This window comes from Saccostrea cucullata, unplaced genomic scaffold (assembly GCF_032062105.1).
Source record: "Saccostrea cucullata isolate Sc308-1 unplaced genomic scaffold, CSIRO_AGI_Scuc_v1 ctg2807, whole genome shotgun sequence".
Taxonomy (NCBI): Eukaryota; Metazoa; Mollusca; class Bivalvia; order Ostreida; family Ostreidae; genus Saccostrea; species Saccostrea cuccullata.
Window position 1 is genome coordinate 2,386 of NW_026934852.1, and position 20,052 is coordinate 22,437.

At 32.7% G+C, this 20,052-nt stretch overlaps 1 protein-coding gene across 1 annotated transcript; it reads right to left on the reverse strand.

Annotated features, from left to right (window-relative positions):
- Positions 1 to 4,629: 4,629 nt before the first annotated feature.
- Positions 4,630 to 6,663, reverse strand: LOC134241448 (uncharacterized). Its single transcript, XM_062723492.1, has 2 exons — positions 6,347 to 6,663; positions 4,630 to 5,831 (listed from the first exon to the last, which is right to left on the reverse strand). Exons 1-2 carry the CDS (start codon positions 6,546 to 6,548, stop codon positions 4,630 to 4,632), a joined length of 1,404 nt encoding a protein of 467 aa, XP_062579476.1. The 5' UTR covers positions 6,549 to 6,663.
- Between the last annotated feature and the right edge of the window lie 13,389 nt (positions 6,664 to 20,052).

Here is a 20,052-nt window from a genome sequence, read left to right on the forward strand (position 1 = left end):
AAGGCAAGGCAAAAGTATGTTCGAAAATGAATGAATACCAAGACGGTTGCATTTGACGAGAAACAGTGAAAAAACATTTGGAAATTCTTATAAAATATCATCCAAAAGTATACAAAAATCAAACCAACTAGTATGTTTGAATTATGTTACAGTAATTGAATATGATCAAAATTAAATTATAAATCATTTTTGAAATATTCAAAAATTTAAAAATTGCCGAAAAAATCAACACTTGAGTACGCTGTACATATGAGAATTCTAATATATGTAAGCAAAAGCAAATTTCCAATTTGAATTTTTAAACATGTGTATTAGTATATTCATAGCATAGTATCGACCCAAGTCTGAAAGATGCGCGGGAACGTGATTAACCCCTTAACGGCCAAGTGCGCCTTTTGACGCATATTCAGCATCACAGCTATTTAACTGTTGGCGTTTCGTAAATAATTGGGATACAACAAAACAGTTAATATTTTCTAAAACTAGAGAAGAAACACAACAATTTTTCTTTTATCAGTTTTTCTCCGCGATGTTAAAAAATTATTGTAAACTTGAATTGAAAATTGGATATAATTGCGGGAAGTAAGTAAAATTACGCATATTGATTGATTTTGTGCTGTCTTCTGTAGGTTGTATCTCACTTACAGCACACGATAAAAAAAAAATGAATGTCATATCCTGAAATATCCTACATTTTCTCTATTGGACATTGAAAGGTACGAGCATCCGTTACAGAAATATTTGCTGTTGAATATTTGAACTTTTTCTAGCAAAGCAAACAAAATGCACTATGACGTCATGTAACGTTTAACATGTACACAACGTTCATAATCTCGGTGTAAAATAAATCGATTCTTTTAATATATGGAACAGATTTATTTTTGAAAAGAATTATTTATAAAGAAGAATTAATATACGAGAGGTCTTGAGCCATAAACATGTAATAAAGGGAATTTTCCTTAGCTTTAGAATATTTATATAGTCATAATTCTTGACCCAACGCCCCGATTTCGCGCACCCACTGTTTCAGAAATCACAGTCAAATTTTGTGTCATTCCTACATGTAGTAGGAATAATTAATCAAGTAATTAGGTATTGTCGTTACCGTTCTTTTACTCTTCGGATTTGGCATTACAAGTTTAAAAAAATATATACAAGCTTATAAATCATTTTCGAGTCCTTAGTCTAGTATTTTAAATGTACTTTGAAAGGAAAAGCTGTCACAACGACGAAACATATAGAGGTGTTAAAATTTCGATGAAAGATATATTTTTGCAAACGCACAGACTGTATTTAACTGACGTTATTATTTTTCTTACCCTTATCTTTATTTAATATAAAATAAATGTATAGGAACATGAAAACAAAATGATGAATATACACTGTGATATTTAATTTTTAAAAATCGGGAAACTTAAATTCGTTTGAATTATTTCCCTTTTTGTTACCACGGTTGTTATATACACAGGGAGAGACATAAAACAAGCATAGACAATTATTGTTTTTTTCATGCCACTTACAAATTTGCCGTTATAATATCTTAGCTATAAATTTTAAGATCGAATTCAGCTCTAAGATATAACATGCACGCATGTTTTTGTTTAGTTTGTATTTTTTTTTTAAATATTTACTAATATTTATTTAGTTAAAGTTTAGATATGAACATCATGAAGGTCTAATGTTGAAAATGTATTCCACAGGAAATTTTAATGTCGCTTCATTTATTTACAAATTTCAAGGCGGGATTCTCTGCCGTAAAAACGTTCCTAACAGATTGCGATGAATGTTAAATATTTTTTTTTATCTTGAAAAAGAAATGCATGGATCTTCTTTCATAAGTAATCATAGCATATCGTTAAAAATCAATAAACTTCATAGCTGCAGAACTGTAGCTCTCCGAAAACATGTGACTGCAGACCCAGAGCTACAGTTCTGCAGCTATTAACTTCAGTACTGAGTTTGCTCTAAATTTCACGGATAGATTATTTGCAGATTTCAAAAAGAACTGAAATTTATCAAAACAACCTTATATCATTAATACTAGTTGCGGGTCAGCTATTTATTTTTAAGACAAAGCCTTCTTAGATATAACAAATTGAATTGGATAAAAACATTTGCTTCCGAAATGGTAATTCATGAAGGATTTTGCATGACAGATATAATTTCTTTCATTCTTTGGGGAGCGAAATTTTTCATACTTTTGTTTTTCATCCTAAAACGAGCTTTGATTTTAAGTATTGCAGAGAATTTTAAGTTTTAACTTAATTTTGGATATGTGAGACTTCATAAATCATACATTTGTGTCTTATTATACTAGACATCAGAAACAAACAATTGGTCATATTTAACTTCATTAAAAAAAAAATAATGGGACTTGATCAAGTATTAATTCCGTAACAATACCAATAAAAAAAATGGAATATTAAATTTGTTTTTAAAAAGTAATTGATGCAATAGTCGTGGACAATTATGTTTTTTGTTTTTGAAACAGTTATTTCTTTCAAGCTTTATATAATGAATGGTGAACCGGCGTCAGTTATCTTATCTTGCACCGTAAGGGGTCGCCACAGGCAAATGCGGTCCAACACAAACACTGCAAAGCATGGCAGCAATGGCTTATCGGCGATTATTCTACAGATCACTTTCGAAGAAACCAGACGTATCAAAAACATATCTTACCCACCATGGCATCAAATTTTGGTGCTATGACAATACCTGAACTAAAAAGAGAGTTGGAAAAAGTCGGTGCGAAAAAAAGCGGTAGAAAATGGGAGCTTGTTGAGAGGTAAATAAACGTCATTGTAAACAGCTGATTGATCTTTTTAAAGTCTTGTGTTACCTTATATAAACATTTAAATGATATAGTATATCAATGATTTGTGTCTATATTGCCTTAGAAAACCCCAGTTAATTGAAGTGTATTTTGGAAAAAACTAAAATGATCGTTTTTATTGCTGGTATGTTTTTCCCGAATTTCCTCAATGATTGTTTTTTAAGTGGTTCTCGATTTCCCGTGAATGTTGGTCTCATATAATTGACAACTTCATGAAAAGATTTCATATATTGTTATATTATTTAAAAATAGTAATCAATTTAACCATGATAATACTTTTAATTCACAGACTTGAAGCTTACAAAAGAAATGCCTACTGTGCAAAGACAGACGTTTCTGGACCTGAGTTCCTCATGATGACCCCAGATCCACAGCCTTATAAAGATCTCCATGGTGGCCAGGCATTTCCAGGATGTACAGATTCAGATATTTCTGCCTTCTTGTTAAAGTTTAAAAAGACAATGGACAAAAAAGCTAGAGACATGTATAACGATGGTTTCATCCAATATGTGAAAGTAGTATTCCATGATTTACACTGGTTTATCAGAAGTTCAGTGAAAGCCTCTATAATGAAATCAGTCAAGTATATTGTTGATGTCATGATAGGTCAGGACAAGAGTGTTGTTGAATCCCAATGTGAATGTGCTGCAGGAATGGGCCCAGATGCACATTGTAAACATGTGTGTGCTGTTTTGTTTGCTTGCTCAGATTTTTTGAAGCGTGGAAGTGTTAAAACAGAACTAACCTGTACACAGACAATTCAAACTTTCCACCGAGCAAAACCGCACAAAGGAAGCCCACTAAAAGCACGGTTGATGGACATGCCTGGCTGCGATGAAATATGCAACAGTGAATATGATCCACGTCCATTAAAATATCAAAATAGCCCTGGTTACTCTTCATATTTTAGAAGTATGTGTTTGAATTTCCCAGGCATCAGCAGCACCCCAATATTTCAGTTATATGAGCCTGTAAACATGAGGGCACTTGACCTGGACCATGATTACCTCAAGGACACATTTAGTGAGAGACATTTAAAATTAATAAATGTGTCAGAAATTTCTGAAGAGTCTGCAAGGCAGGTAATGGTAAAGACGGCAACCCAAGCAGCTAATGATTTGTGGTTTGAAGAGCGGTGTTAGCGCCTACATTCATCTATGTATGGAAGAATATGTAAAGCTACAGACAGGACAGACAAAGCAAAACTGGCTCAGCGACTCACAGAAAAGGGACAAAGACTTAACACAAAGCCTATACTTCACGGCAGAAAATATGAAAAATCTGCGTTGAAAAAATACCAGGAAATTACTGGAAATACTGTATATGATAGTGGAATATGTGTGCGTCTTGACTCGCCATACTTAGCAGCATCCCCTGATGGCATTATTGATGAAGACACTTTGGTGGAGGTAAAATGCCCATATGTAGCCAGAAATAATTTCATTTCAACTAAAACTGTGCCATACATAAACCAATCGGGGACCAGATTCTATCTTGATGAAAAGCATGATTATTACTACCAGGTTCAGGGACAACTTCTTTGTGCTCAGAAACAGAAATGCATATTTGTTGTGTACACTTTTAATGATATTTTGTTCTTTCCTATCAAAAGAAATGATAAATTTGTAAATGACATGAAAGAAAAATTAGATGAGTTTTACGAAACTTACTTCAAATCTGCCTTCCTTGAAAAAATGTTTCACAAAACATATGAAGGTGTTTGTAATTGCAAGAAGTAAATAAAAGTTAAAATTATATAACAATCTTTTTATTCAGTGTTTATTATATCTGATTGATTATGCATACGATGGCACAATGCAATTCTTAAAGTTACACAACATGAAACAAATGTATATAATTTTAGATGACAGCTTTGATTCTGAACCGTTCATTGGTTCACTTAAAATTTTATATGTCTTTGCAAGTCCAATAATTCTCTCTATATGTACACGTTTACTAGATATTTTTCTATCTTTTAAAACAGTTTCACAGGACATCCTATTTTTCTTTTTAAAAAATGTCGGCATGTTAATTTGAATGTTCTTATGTACAAACATATCCTGAACATTAAAACCTTTGTCTGCCATAATTGAATCACCCGAACTGAACATATCTAACAGGCAACTCCTTTCCACAATTTGACGATCACTTGTAGATCCTCCATAGGCTGTAAAGATGTAGGACGTCAAAAAACCTGGTGTTGCTCCAACAAGAACCTTCACAGTGTTTCGGTTTTTGTATGTAGAAAAAGTTGCTTGCTGAGATTTAGGTAGTTTTGGTTTCTTAATGGGACATTCAGTACCATCAATAATTACTCTTGTATTTGGGAATTTCATTTTAAAATCCGACGGGCAAAAATATTTAACAAGATCTCTTGAAGGCCACAAATCAATTTCACGCCACTGCTTATTCATAAATAGAATCCAGGTGAAAAATATATTTGAGACTGTTTTTTCAGAAACGCCAAAAAGTCTTGACAATTCAAAATTTGTAGTGTGGCGGCGTAATTTACAAAGCACAAGGAAAAACTGATCAGGAATACTTATGTTTGAAACTTTATGATAAACATAATTCAAACAATAGGCAGCTGGGCCTAGAGTTCTCAAAACAAAGTAAAATTTCTGTAGTGTTTCCAGGCCAGTATAGAAATGGACACCAGCATCATCATTTGTAAAATTGTCTATGCTCATTGGAGAATATTTAGGTGTTTGGGTCTCCACATTTTGATAATAGATGTTCGTTTCCACTTTAGGTATCTCTGAAGATTCAGTTACAATTGTTGAATCAAAAATTACTTCTTCGGTTGTTTGCAGTTCATCACTTGCATAAATGATTTCCACAACCTCTGGTTGGGAAGAAAATTCCTCTGCTAATTTTCGCTTGATACCCCTGGACTTTGCTCTATCAGATCTGGCTTGTGAGTGAGGACTTGGCTCAACCCAGGAAAAAATACTAGGGACAGCACTTTTCTTAAGTCTTTTACTCAGGGGGGTAGTTCCTTAAAAAATGATTTATTAAAAAAAATGAAAATCATATCATCATATTATATTAAAATACTAAATATGAATCTTAATTTATTCAGTATATATAAATATATTCAAATTCGCACTGACTTAGCAGGTAATTATTTATATTAATTATTATCTATCCTTTACAAACTGGACATCTGTCAGACTTCATTTGTTCATGCAGAGAATAAAACAGTGTGAGATGAAAATAAAAGGGAAAACAAAGATTTCTTATCATGCTTATATTACATATGCATAAATAGATTACCAGAAGTTTTCACAGAGCTGTCAGACATGCTTCTTGTTTACTGGATCACAAGTGTAATCGGGAATGTCAGCAGGAGTCATATTGGCATGCATGTGTCAGTGTCTTGAACATGTTAATCGTAAATTAATTTACATGCGGTTTAAGTATTTACAAGAAAAATGCAACTTGCAACTATCTTAATATTATATGATACATGTATTAAAGTTTTAAGCTGGTGAAAAATAAATAAATACATACCGTGTTGAGTTTCAGTTACGTAGTCGTCAGCTTTGAAGTGTGTCCTGCATACAACAGCATGTGTCGTAGGTTCCCAGCTTTGAAAACGGGTTTCGCCGCGTTTAATTGCATGGATCCAATTTTTTCTTCTTGATTGATCAGAGGGAAACACATGTCCACCTCGATTACTGCATTCTGGTACACAACAGCAAGTTTCAGGCATGTTAAAAAAGAGATTGACAGCGGTTTGTTTACGGTTTCTTCGATAGTTCAATATTGATAATGCGTGAGGGGACCGAGTTTGCCTGTGGCGCCCTCTAAGGGAAAGATAACAGGAGACGGTACCTAATTCGTCCATTTATCCTAGAATGACTGGGGATTACATGTAAGGTCGGGTAGCGAAGTGGGACATACAATGGAAGTATATGCATTGGCGTCGGAAGCAAATTGAAAGTGGAAGGGGGCAAAGTATATAAAGAAGAAAGAAATATTCAAATTACCAAAAACTTAAAAAGCGAAAAAAAATTGTCCTTCGTCCTTCACGAAAATCCTATTTTTTGGGGGTAGGGGGGGTTTAATATCGAACATCTCTCATTTCTTTCTAAACCTATGCTCCAGTGTTCATTGTCTATATTATGGCTACCTTATAACTGGTCGAGGAATCTACCTTATATGGAAATTGTTGCGATTGCGCACAGAGGTGCTCACAGCAAACAATGGTCCAATCCAGTGAATGGGCCGAAAAGCATGATTGTTTACTTCGTGTTTATTTTTACTATAAACACGTGGGTCAGGGAATTTTAGGACGCGATTTCAAACGACTGCAGGAAAGTCAGTTAACAATATTTTTGAAATTTGTCATGCAAAATACGAAGTTTGGGTACTGATTAAAATTCCCCATGCTCACATTAACAAACAAAGTAAGTTTTCCTTGTTAAATAGTACTTGAAATACCGCCAACAAAGTCTTCACTAGTAAATAAGACTCAAGTTTTTGTTTAACTCGATATTCATTAATTTGCCATGTTACTGGTTAAATTTATGTAGTTCTTGCTCAGTTATTTGTTACCAGAAATTAAAAGTTGCATTTTATAAACAAAAAAGGATTCTTAAGTTGCATTTTTTAAAATTATTTACCTGTTATATAAATTCCATGCATATTGATCATAGAACATGAGTAGCATATATTTCGAAGTTGTGTATTGTAAACATTGACAATACGTGACCACAACTTAGAATTGATTGTTTTTGGACCAAGGAATAGTCACTTGAAATTGACTTTTCACTGTCAGTACAGCTATACAGCACAGGAAAAGCTGTCAACAAACGGAGGAAAAATTGTGTTTTGTCAGACACAGACATAGAAACTGTCACTGAATTGCAAGAAACTCGTTTGTCTGTGTAACCCATTATGAGACACCCCCCCCCCCCACACACACACACACAGACATTCTTTTTACATAGCAGGTCCAAACTGTATCGCAATATCTTTTTTAACAGAACTGTAAAGCGTTTTCGGAAATTGATATTTACATTATTATGAATATATTTATGCAAGTACCAAGTCCAAGAAAAGACACTTGCATGCAAGTCTAATATATGTCACCTATGAACTATTATATATGCGTTCATTGTGAATGCCTAAGTACATCGATAATCAACACTCAAGCCACGGTCCAGAGTCCGCTTGTAGCCTCCAGATTGAAAGAGGATTTTGGCCGTGATTAGGAAGACACCAGATTTGCACTAGAAATTGCGAAATGTTTGTCATCTAAACATTTTGTTCCAAGTGCATGTATTTTACCTTAGGTCCTTCAACAAAAATTTTGGTGAATTTGCTTTGCACTGATATTTACCACCTAAAATATTGAAGATCTATAACAAGAAAACAAATTCCAAAAAATTGTAAAAAAAAAAAAAAAAAAAAACACAAACTAATCTATATTGCGCTTCGTCCCTTGCGGGCTCATCAGTAAATTAAGCAATTAAACAGATACATATACCTGCAAAGATAACATGATCAAGATTGTGACTGAAACTGGACTCAAAGTGATGCACCCAGTTTTTCTTAGGAAAGTTGACACACGAGAAAAGTCTTTTTGGTTTTGTTTTAGTAAGGACATTTTCAAAGGCTGCTCCATTTGGCACCTCCATTTTTGTTTAAATTCCATGCCTAAGTTTCGTTTCCTTTTTTACTCATCGGTACCCCCACACAGACACATATTTAAATAACAATGCTTCCCGTCTCTAAGTAAATAGAGATAAAGGATTACTCTGGGTAATGATATAAAGGGGATCAAACAGTCACTTGCCCTGGTTGGAATATTTATTGTAGATGCTACATGTCACAGCTAGTTGGTGTTCATTTTGCATTTGCATTGATAATTGATTAGGGAAGGTGATCATAGGTGATGATAAACCATGTAATGGAAGACATATGCAGTACTTGGTAAAACCTTCATAGGGAAAAGTAAAATGGATTAAATTCAAATTTAAATTCATGCATGAATAATAAATAGTGAGACCAGTAAAAAGTTCCAAAGTCATGTAATCTCGTATTAATACGAGTAAATCTTTTTTTTTTAATCCCGATGAAAAAAGTTTACATTTTGCTTCATGCATACGCTACTGATTGCAATTACATACTCCCGGGTACATGTACAAACTCAGATTAAAATCAGCTGTTTAATACTAGCCCAGTTACTTCGTTGTTTGTCGTAAACGTAGACATATAACCCCACCCCACCCCCTTTACCCTTATACAAAGAGTTGTGATTAAATGCAATTAACAATTTGATACTGGTATTAATATTATAATTCATTCACTACGTAGTTAATTCATGTTTGTAATGAAAAAAAGTAATGACATAATATAAATTTTAGTGAATAGAAGGTGTTTATGTAAATGTAGGCTGAAATCGAGAGTTAGTGTGCATAGTTCTTTGCCATACTCTCCCCATGGCCGTCATCTAAAACTTAATGATATAAACTGATGATATTGTATGTTGGAGTACATATTAGGGTATTGTAAATTCTTATATGCAGATCGCTGGAACTAGGCATTTAATTTTATTCATTGATAGCACTCTACTGAAAGTAAATACAGTGTACCTTCAGATATCCAGACGCTTTAGTTCCCAGACAACTTTTCATCAGTACAGAATTTTTAAATGTTATTTGGTCTTGTTTTACTAGTAATTCAGATATCCGGATGCTTCACATATCCGGGCAAATTGACTAGGAACCAAAGCGTCCGGATAAATGAGGCTCCACTGACTTTAAATATATAATACCCAAAATTTGTTAGGAAACCCCCTTCTCAAAATTGCTATATTTGTAACCATGGCAACACAGTTCCTTGAAATAAAAATACTAAAATATAAAACAGAAGTGTGCATCTTTGTATGGTCTACATGTGTACCAAATTTTATTGAAGTCAGTAAAAAACTATATGAGGGAGAACGATTCAAAAATTGCTTATGATAATCAGACAGTTGTAAAGCCGAAGTATAACATATGACGTACGGACACTGTGTAATTGTATAAAGTCTTTCTACCGAATGAAATTGACCAGAAAAACTAAAAACTAATTGAATTCACGCTATTTTAATAGTAATACCATATCCTCTGGTTTGGAAACATTATTTGTAAAATTGTTTGTATTTCAGGGACGAATAAAGGGAGAAAAACATATTTTTTGCAATTATGGGTCTCAATCGTTGCCATGGAAAACATGACGTCAAATTACTCTGCATAATTAAATATTTTAGGATCTTACCTTTCAGAAAATATATAGGTTGCTTTATGTAAAAGTGACTAGAAAATGTCTAAAATTCTATTTGAACTTCTTTAGGCAGTTATGCAGAAAAACTGCAAACTCTCTGGCCGTCAAAGGGTTAAGGGAAAGGGGGGAGGGGGTAATTTTCTGCTATTTAATCAAAACTGGTCGTATAAAAATTATGGAAAAAAATATGAAGATTGTAATTACTACCAGCTACCTAAAGAAAGTTTGTTACCAAAATTAAAAGACAGGTTTTTTCACAGATAATCTTTAAAAATGAAAAATACACATTTTTCAAGGGTAAGTTAATTCATAGTATTTCAGTTTAAGATCTTTGAATATTTTTTTCCATGTTATGCATATCAAAAAGATTACTATATTTTTGTGTTAAATGGTTAAAAGAATAAATCAATGAAATTTGACAGTTAAAGGCAACCATTCCTTTTTGAAAATGAAGGATTAAGTAGTTCATTGATTAAGAATTTTCTCTCCTCGTAATTAATTAAAGGGGGTTAACTTTTGGAATTTACTTTCCAAAAACCACTCTAACGATTTCGTCCAAAATTTGCATACACACAGTAGATATAGTAATAAATATACAAATATAGCGAAAATCAAACGACAGGATCTTTTTGGGGGGTGTACTATATAGCATTGTGTATTATTCCATTTTCAAAAAGGCCCCAAGGAAGTATAGTGTTCCCACTAATAGAGTCACCCTCTTAAAACAAGGTATTATTATTATTAATATTATTCAACGTTGAACGAAAAGCTGTGTATCATTTGTGATGATGAACACATTGAAATGCATGCTTCCACCGCAAGAAAGTGTTTTGTGGGTCGTGAACTTCCATGATTTCTATATTGATTTAATTACAGGGAAAAATATACATATAACGACAAGTGTTCAAGCTCGAAATTTCCTCAAACAATACAATTTAATAGCTAAGCAAACATTGACCTTTGAAACATCTAAGTAATGGTCAGTGATGAGTGAACATTCCCTGCAGATTGTCACACACTCCGTTTGCTACTTCTCATGACAAAAAACGGAAAAAAGCTGTCGACAATTTAAAGTGAAAAATATGTCCTTACAATTACTATGAAGAACAATAGTCAGTATTTCACTTACGGGGTAATAATAAATTTTATTTGATGACAAGAGCATTGTATCCACCCTATTAAACAAATTACAACCAATGACAATGTTATCACCTGCTTTGTCAATTGCAACCACTACATACAGATTGGATAGTCTATTTAATTCTTTTTAACGTATGAAATATTTAACTCAGGAAAGGAAAATATCTTCTACTCTACAGATCTATTTCCCTAAAGGTTTACACATTTAATGATGAGTTATTAGTTATTATTAATATCATATAAGTATAGGTCTTTTAACAAATTTCTAAGTCAGGGATCAAACAAATATCAATGCTTAGAATTATGTGTTTAACCAAGTGTTGAGTTTGAAGATAAGATAAGGACATGTTCACGTCACTCGTATTTCAATAATTATTTATTCACAACACACTAAAAGGATTTCATACATCTAATTATGCAAATGATTCAAACCTCTTTAAGGTCAAGATCTAGTAAATGAAAGGTGCTTACAGATTCCTCAAATTTGAGAAATAAATTCCTTTAATGATGCCTTATAAGTTAAGCTTGGTCAAATAAGTTTTTAGGGGCATAATTTGTAGGTAAACAAGATGAAAAATCATAATTTATACTGTCATTTTCAATGAAAAATTAAGAAATCCCGTCATGAATATGGGACTTTTTTCCATATCAGACAAAGAAAATGTATCCAGATAGCCTACAGTCTCTCAGAAAACGGTAATATGTATGTTCTTGGACTCTTCTTTAGAATAATGTCAATTTTAATATAGGTATCGGGACTATTTTTCATGTAATTTCAGATTTAATTCCCTGAAAATACTTTATTTTCTACATAATTCTATTGGAGCCGTAAAGTATGGGGAAAGGAAAGTTGAAAGTGATTATGACGTCATAATGGATTTAGCACCAAATAGGTAGTCTGAAGACATTTACTAGATCTTGACCTTAAGAATATTTGGTTTTCATAAATATTAGGTTTAAATAAGACAGCATAACAACAAACAAATGACATTGAATAAGTATTGGACAGTTAATCAAATTGATGGTTATGTAATTAAGGAGATAATCAACCAACTCTCTCTCTCTCTCTCTCTCCCTCTCTCTCTCTCTCACACATCTCTCTCTCTCGTATTGCTAACTTGCCCTTCAATACAGAGTCTGTAGATGTTCCTCTCATCGGCTTCAGAGAACTGTTTATAAAGTTCATAAAATTGCATCATTCGTAGAGTAATGGTGAAATAGAGGTAAAAGTTATTGGACTTTGCCAGCTTATGCATATCATCACTACCAATAAAATGTCATTTTCAGTGTTTTAAAAATACTAAAAAAGTGTTTGAAATTATTGCATTCAAATGTGTGCTCAAAACGTAAACATATGTAAATTTCAAGGTTAAGTCATTATAAAGATATGTCTGCAGTGGGGAAATGTGTTTAATTGCTGAATTGTATAATCTTAATAATATAATATATCTATAATTGAATATTAAGTTGTAAAATTACATGAGTCAATATGCCAACAGACACAAAATGTTGCTTATGATTTTAACTAATTACCCGAACCAATTCTTGTATTCACCCAAGTTATGTTATCTACTTATTCTATCTGCTGTTTCTGGATTGTCATTAAGGTTAAAGAAAATATGCTATATTTACCGTACTTTTTTTTTGAATCAGATATAATCAATATAAAAATGTTTAGATGGAGAAGAGAGAGAGAGAGAAGGAGAGAAAGATATCTTTCTGTCAACTATGTCAGTTTTGTGTCAACTGATTTCGAACATGACGTAGAACATGGGAAAACAAGGTTAAAACTTTGATAATGGTTAGGAACATGCTAGATTACCTCAAACAGATTTTGTGAAGGAACGAGAAATCATATTTTAAAATCTTTTACTGTGAAAATAACAATAGTTAATGCGTTACTACTGAATAAGTGATAGATAGTAGATGAATATAAACTACTGAATAAGTGATAGATAGTAGATGAAAATATATGTACACCCTATAGCTATCTTCTGGTGGGTTGGAATCAATTCTCATGCATTCACAAACATTCCTTTATTCCTCTATCATATGTCAGAGGATGAAACAAGACCTTTCGGTTAAAACTAAACGACGGCCTTCATTCATATTTCAGTGACCAATCAGCCACGGAATGGCACTCATTTTAGTGATCTCTCAGTTGCCTTTCAGTCACATTTCAGGTACCTCTCAGTCAAAATTCATCGAACACATTTCCATCAATTTTCAGTGACTTACAAGTATTTACTGAATGGTTTAGGAAATACATGAAATTCCTGATTTCACATTTTTACTGTAGCATATATATTACAACTCCTGTTGACGTTACAGGAAAAATGTCATTAGGTCTAAGAAGGATATGGAGATAACGAACAGTATTCAATCTCAAAGTCCATTAAACAATATACAAAATCAGAGCAGAGCAAACACGGACCTTCGAAACATCAGAGGTTGGAACAGGTGCCATGGAGGAGTGAGCATCCCCTGCCGACCGGTCACACCCGCCGTGTGCTCATTCTCATGATCAAGAAGTAATACGAAAAATCCGTCGTCAATCCAGTGTTTAAATAATGGACTAACAATTGGTATGAAAAACGTCAGTCAGCATTTGACTCAATGATGAATGAGCCGTCCCATGCAAAAAGGGCCCTTAAGGTTAAAATTATAAAAATTGACTTTTCAATGGATTATGGTAGCACATAGTGTAAAATACCCAAATATCAAGTCTCATTCAAATATTCCAACTAATGACTGAGATACAGGCAATCAAAGTTTCAAAAAATATTGAAAAGACGCTAAAAATGACGTAAAAATGACGCTCTAAATGACGCTTAATCATTGAATAATTTTATACCGGTATCGGTTCCCGGATTGAAAGGCCTTAAGCTGTTACCTGAAAACAAGAACACAAATGTTACAAAAAACAATACTGCTTTTGTTTAATATGCAATATTTGAAATAAATGCTTTCGTAAAATTAATTCTTAATCATGTACTAGTTGTCAAAACCGATCAAATGATAAATTTTAAATAAATATGATTGTATACTCGTATAAAGCCATACAGGACTCGATATCAGACAAGACGTGTAAGTGCATTTAGGAAGTGTCAACATTTTCGCAAATTAGAGAAATATTGTCTCTAATTGGTAATTCAAAATAAACATTAATTTGGAAAAAAAATGATTAAAAAAATCCCTAACGAAGAATTTTTTCACTGATAACACAAAGATAATGATTTTGCAGCAGTTAAAAATGCTTTTGGTTTTTCCTAATAACGTTGTAAGCTTTAAAAAATGTGACATCAAGTTTGGCATGAATATTTAAACAGGGAAAATGAAATCTTTTTTTTAAAAAATGAAGAAAAGCTATTTGTTAAATACTTTTGACATACAATACATATTTTACATACTTGTATTTTACTTACATAAAAATATTTTTTTAAATAATCCATTACGATAAAGCAGATAATACTATTATATACGATAGCTTTTCATTGTACAAGTAATGATTCATAAGGCCGTTATAAAAATATATCTAGATTCTCATCTCCGCCCAGCCAGATTTTTTTTACCCCTGCCTCGACTTTTTACTTCCATTTTTCTTAATGATGATCGGGATCGGTATTCAACTACCTGACTCAACTCTTGTTTTAAATCCCGCGAATATCGGCATTGATGCATTTTACAGCTAGGTCATTGAAAGATTGGTGATTATGTGAAGTAAGAAATAAATGAACCTCTACTATGACTTTTATTCGGATTTTCTACTTAAATCTGCACCGATTGACCAGGTCAATCAAAAAATCTGCAAAGTTTAAAAAATATAAAGCATTAGCCGCCTCTCACCTCGATTTTTTTTCTTCAAAAATCCAGATTGAGAATCTAGGAATTTTATTTAGTATGGCCTAAGCAGTATGATTTTTTTTTTAATTTTGTGATTTAAACTTATATTAAGGAATGCTTCTAGAGTGAATCAGAAAATTGATTGATGGGAGGGGGTCCATCTACATTAATTAAGGGTGGAGAATCCGGAATTTTGTAAAGGGGGGCGCATCAGAAGGCAGGTGGTCTGCGCCTTCACCGAAGCCCCAAATGGCTCTAAGGAAAGGCCATTGTGGAGGTTTGGTGTGGGGTTTGGGGGCAAAGCTCCCAGAAGGTGACAATTTTTTTTCCAAATAAGAGATGTTTTTTCCTTGATATTAGGACAATAGACAAATTTTTTACATATGAAAAATTGGAACCGGGGGGGGGGGGGGGGTTGGACCCGCCTTCATTAATAAACCATTTTATTTTTCTAACAAGTTAAACAAAGGGTCTTGATGGGGGTCCCCGTTCATCCTTTTGTGTCTGGGGACAATGACACCACAGATCTCACTTACTAAACATATCAATAAGGATTGTCGTACACTGAAAAAAAATGATGCAAATAAAACGTAATATATATGCCAAGAATTTTATGTATGTTTCTTTTGATATTGTACATGTTATTAATTCCCATCAATAATTTCGGCCCAATCCGTCACAATATTTGTACCGGGTATTTGAAACTTTTACATCAATTTCAGCTTGAATATTCATCAAAATTTAAACTGCAATTATGAGCGCGTCAAAATCAGATTCCACCCAAATTTTCTGAATTGGAACTATAATTATTAGCGAACCGACTTATAATTGAGTATATTTGGTAAACAGCTAAATTTTATTCAAGACGCTTCTTTGGGGTTAAAACATAACAAATGAACATTCTATGTCTTGCAGAAACATGCAATCTATCGGAAATTAAAGATGTAATATTTGATAAATTATCATCTTACCCTCCGACCGTCATAATGAGTTCACAATATGTTTTGAAGTTTAAGGGACTCCGGTCCTCAGCCAGGAAGTACAACTCTTTAATTTATAATTTAATTCAAAAAGTCTTTAAATGAAGTTTGAAAATTAATTCTTTTCATGCAACAGTTTTCATTATATGCCTCTCAATGTGCTTCAAGGTTCTTTGAACTTCTCAGAAAGGTCTAATTAAAAGTAGAAATTTTTATCCCGAAAAAGCATTTTTTGATACCAATGTTAATAAACATCATATGAAATTAGAAGTGATTTATGAATCTTTGCGAAGAACCTTGAAGCACATTGAGAGGCATATAATGAAAATTGTTGCATGAAAATATTTAATGTTCAAGCTTTATTTAAAGACTTTTTGAATTAAATTATAAATTAAAGAGTTGTCCTTCCTGGCTGAGGGTCGGTGTCCCTTAAAAGTCACTGATTCATCAAGAGCCCCCCTTCTTTCCGCTTAATTTAGTTTGAACCCTTTTGACACGGGCATAGACAGGCATACGTTTTTACGCAAAAACATCCACATCAATTTAAAAAAAAAAAGTGGGGGGGAGAAGTAATTTCCATGTATTCCCCTAAAACATATACATCATTTTGCTAAAATGAATAAATAAATAATTTTTAATATAAGAAAAAAATTACATGTACTTCGAAACAAATTCGAATTAAGATAAAAAATAAAAGAAAATTATCATAATCAATACAAATGTCTTTTGTATCATAGAAAATCTTTTATATCTTTGCCTTTATATTGTGACTTTCTGATTTGTGCATGCCGTATTTATCTAAAATTATTTAAAATTGACTTAAAAAAAATTGAGGACACCACCTTAAAATAGCCATTTCAGATTGCTTAAAAGTCTAACTGGTTATATCTCTGCGTGAGATAAATTGTGATGAAATTAAATGGATAATCTTGTATCTACATTCATAGGCGTCGGAACATGAGGAGGGGGCTACCGGGCTTAGCCCCCCTCCCCCACTTTTGCGCAAAAAAAATATAGGCATTGAAAATTGGGATTTATCTTTTTTTGGTTGGTTTAGCCCCCCACTTTCGATTACGCCGCCCCCCCCCCCCCGACTTTCAATTTTCTCCCGTAGCCCATGACATGCATATTGATCGAGTGAGTCATATCTGGTGGTATCGCCGACATAAATGAACATCACTGCTGTCTTTGCTCATCATCGCTACATTTTCGAAATTTTCATGCATTTTGTATATACTACTTGTTAAATCTGCTGTCCAGAATTTATTTCTAAAAAAAACTATCTGAGCATTTTCGTGAAAAATAAAAAAAAATATTCAAACGATATTGTATTCAATCTCTCAGATAATTTCTCCAGGATATTATGTTTGTTAAAAAATAAATTTAAATTAATTGTGTAATTAGACTTTTTTTTTTCATATTTTCCCGACTCTCCCCTAAACATTAAAAAATAATATGTCTGCAATGTCAAATATTTCTGTACTTAAATAGAATTGACTCGTATCATTATGGCTGTGTAGGAGGCAAATCGTCATTTATGATGTTTATACAGACAAAAATAAATACGTCTCAGATGTTTACCTTGTTATGCATCTGCTTTACGAAGAATTGATCTGACATTAAACTTTTTCAAATTCCTTGGCCTCGCTAGACCTCAGCAAAATTTTAATCGTGAATATGAACAAACCTGAACTTAAATTGTGGTAAAAGAACTTCTATTGTAAACATTTCACTTTCACTTTGGTTATCATGTTTTAGCATTTAAAATGAAGTGTACATGATAAATGCGGAATTACATGCAGGTACAACCTATAACAATGCGTAAACATGGGATATTAAAATAAATCTTATGATCGGAATGAGTATCATCTTTCAGCAAAATTTATGCTCATTATTGGAAATGTCCGAGTGAAACTAAGCTCTGAGCTAAAAACAGATATTCCTTTTAAAAATATTTGAATTGCTTTAGATCGTATACACAGTAATGAAAAAAAATTGATAACGTTCATGTTAAAAAGTTGAGAAATGTCTCATTTGCAACTTGCATATTATGGCGTTATCTTTACCGTCGTTTTTCTCATTATGACGTCAAAGTACATAAGGGCCCTTTTCGCATGGGACGGCTCAAATTGTATTTGCTGACAAGGTCATTGTATCGACCATAGTACTTACGAAATGACGACTTTAAACGAGACTGCTGATATTCTTGTTTCATCAATTTGCTTGTCAATGATTTACCTCGTTTAAGAAATTGTTCATACGTAGAGCATGCTCTTGCGTATCGAATCAACTGAGATATATATACTCCATATGCAGGTGATGAAGGTATATTGCTGCATAAGTAAGGGAAGTTGACGATAGAAAAGTTAAAGTCATCACATTTATCATATGGCTTGGTTGTTAGATAACCATTAGTGTCCTTTTCAAGTAAACTATCCAAATATGAAGCAGAAGTGTCGGACTCTGTGGTATCTTTTATCTCAATACTTAATCTCATATTTTAATATATTCAAGTTTCACAAGAACGCAGATTTTCTTTTCATGTTCTTGTTTTCTTTTCTTTTTTTTTTAAATCATCACTAACCCCCCCCCCCCCCCCCCCCAATATTTGACACAGATATTGCAATATTATTTTATAATACTGTTTAGTCAAGTCGTGAAAGCAGAAATAAACAGTCTAATTATTGATCGAGTTACACATTTAGTTTTTCTAGCGCACTCTGAAGTACATACTCTTTCATACTCTGAAGTACTCTATCGTACTCTGTTTAGTAGTATCCGTAATTTATACTTTTTTTATTTGATAGTTAGAATTAAATTTTAATTTTAAAAAGAATAACATCAGTACCTTGACTTTTTTAGCAATTAATTTATTTTCAACATTATTGTAGTTTTATTTTAATTTTTGCCCCTATATTTGCACTAGTATCTTTTTATTTGCTTTGGGCTAGTAACTTAAGCTGCCACCTGCCCGAGGGCTAGTACTTGGTGTTTTAAATTGCACACCCCTGAGTTTATTTAGCATTTTATTTACAGCATGTTCATGAAATGTGAAATATTACTGATAAAATTGACAAGTCTGTTCAAACACCTGGCATCGTGTTACAAGTAGGACCAGCTTTATTTTTGAAGCATCTGTATCATGGTTGCAGCTGTCAAATCTTAGGTTTGCCAGCTTTAACCCTTTAACTACCAGAGATTTTGCGTTTTTACGGCAAAATTAACTTAAAACTTTCGAATAGAAATTTCAACATTTTCTAGTCACTTTTACAGAAAGCAACCTATACATTTTCTGAAAGATAAAATTCTAAACTATATAATCACGTCAAGTAAAATGACGTCACGGTTTCCATGGCAACGAATAAGGCCCATAATTGCCAAAATTTTCGTTTTTCTCTTTTAATGCTTCCCAAAAATACAAAAAAATTACAAATAATACTTCCACAACAGAGTATTTAGTGATACTATTAAAACAAAGCATATCGTCAATTAGTTTAAAGTTATGCTGGTAAATTATATTTGAAAGAGAGTGTATGACAATTAGATAATATCCGCTATATATGTAAGCATGGTAAGGCCTTGTGCCATTACAGTTGCATGACTGTAGTGACCAATTTTCAAATCGTTGTCCCTCGTAAAGTTTTTCATTGATTTCAATAAAAATTGGTACACATGTAGAGAACACTTACATACACAATTCTTTATTTTAGTACTTTTATTTCAAATAAAATTGTTGCCATGGTAACAAAAATTGGAATTTTGAGAAGAGAACATCTTAAGAATTGTTACGATTTCAACAAAACATGAAATTTGTATTCAGTACCATGCTGCTTATTGAATTACAAATAGCGTTACAAAAATTGACATTTATAAAACGTTGGTTGAAGGGAGATGAGGAAGAATAGTGCTATAAAGAGTATCTCATTTTTGTCAGTGAAATGAAAATAATGATTTGATGTCATCAGAATAATATAAGAAAAT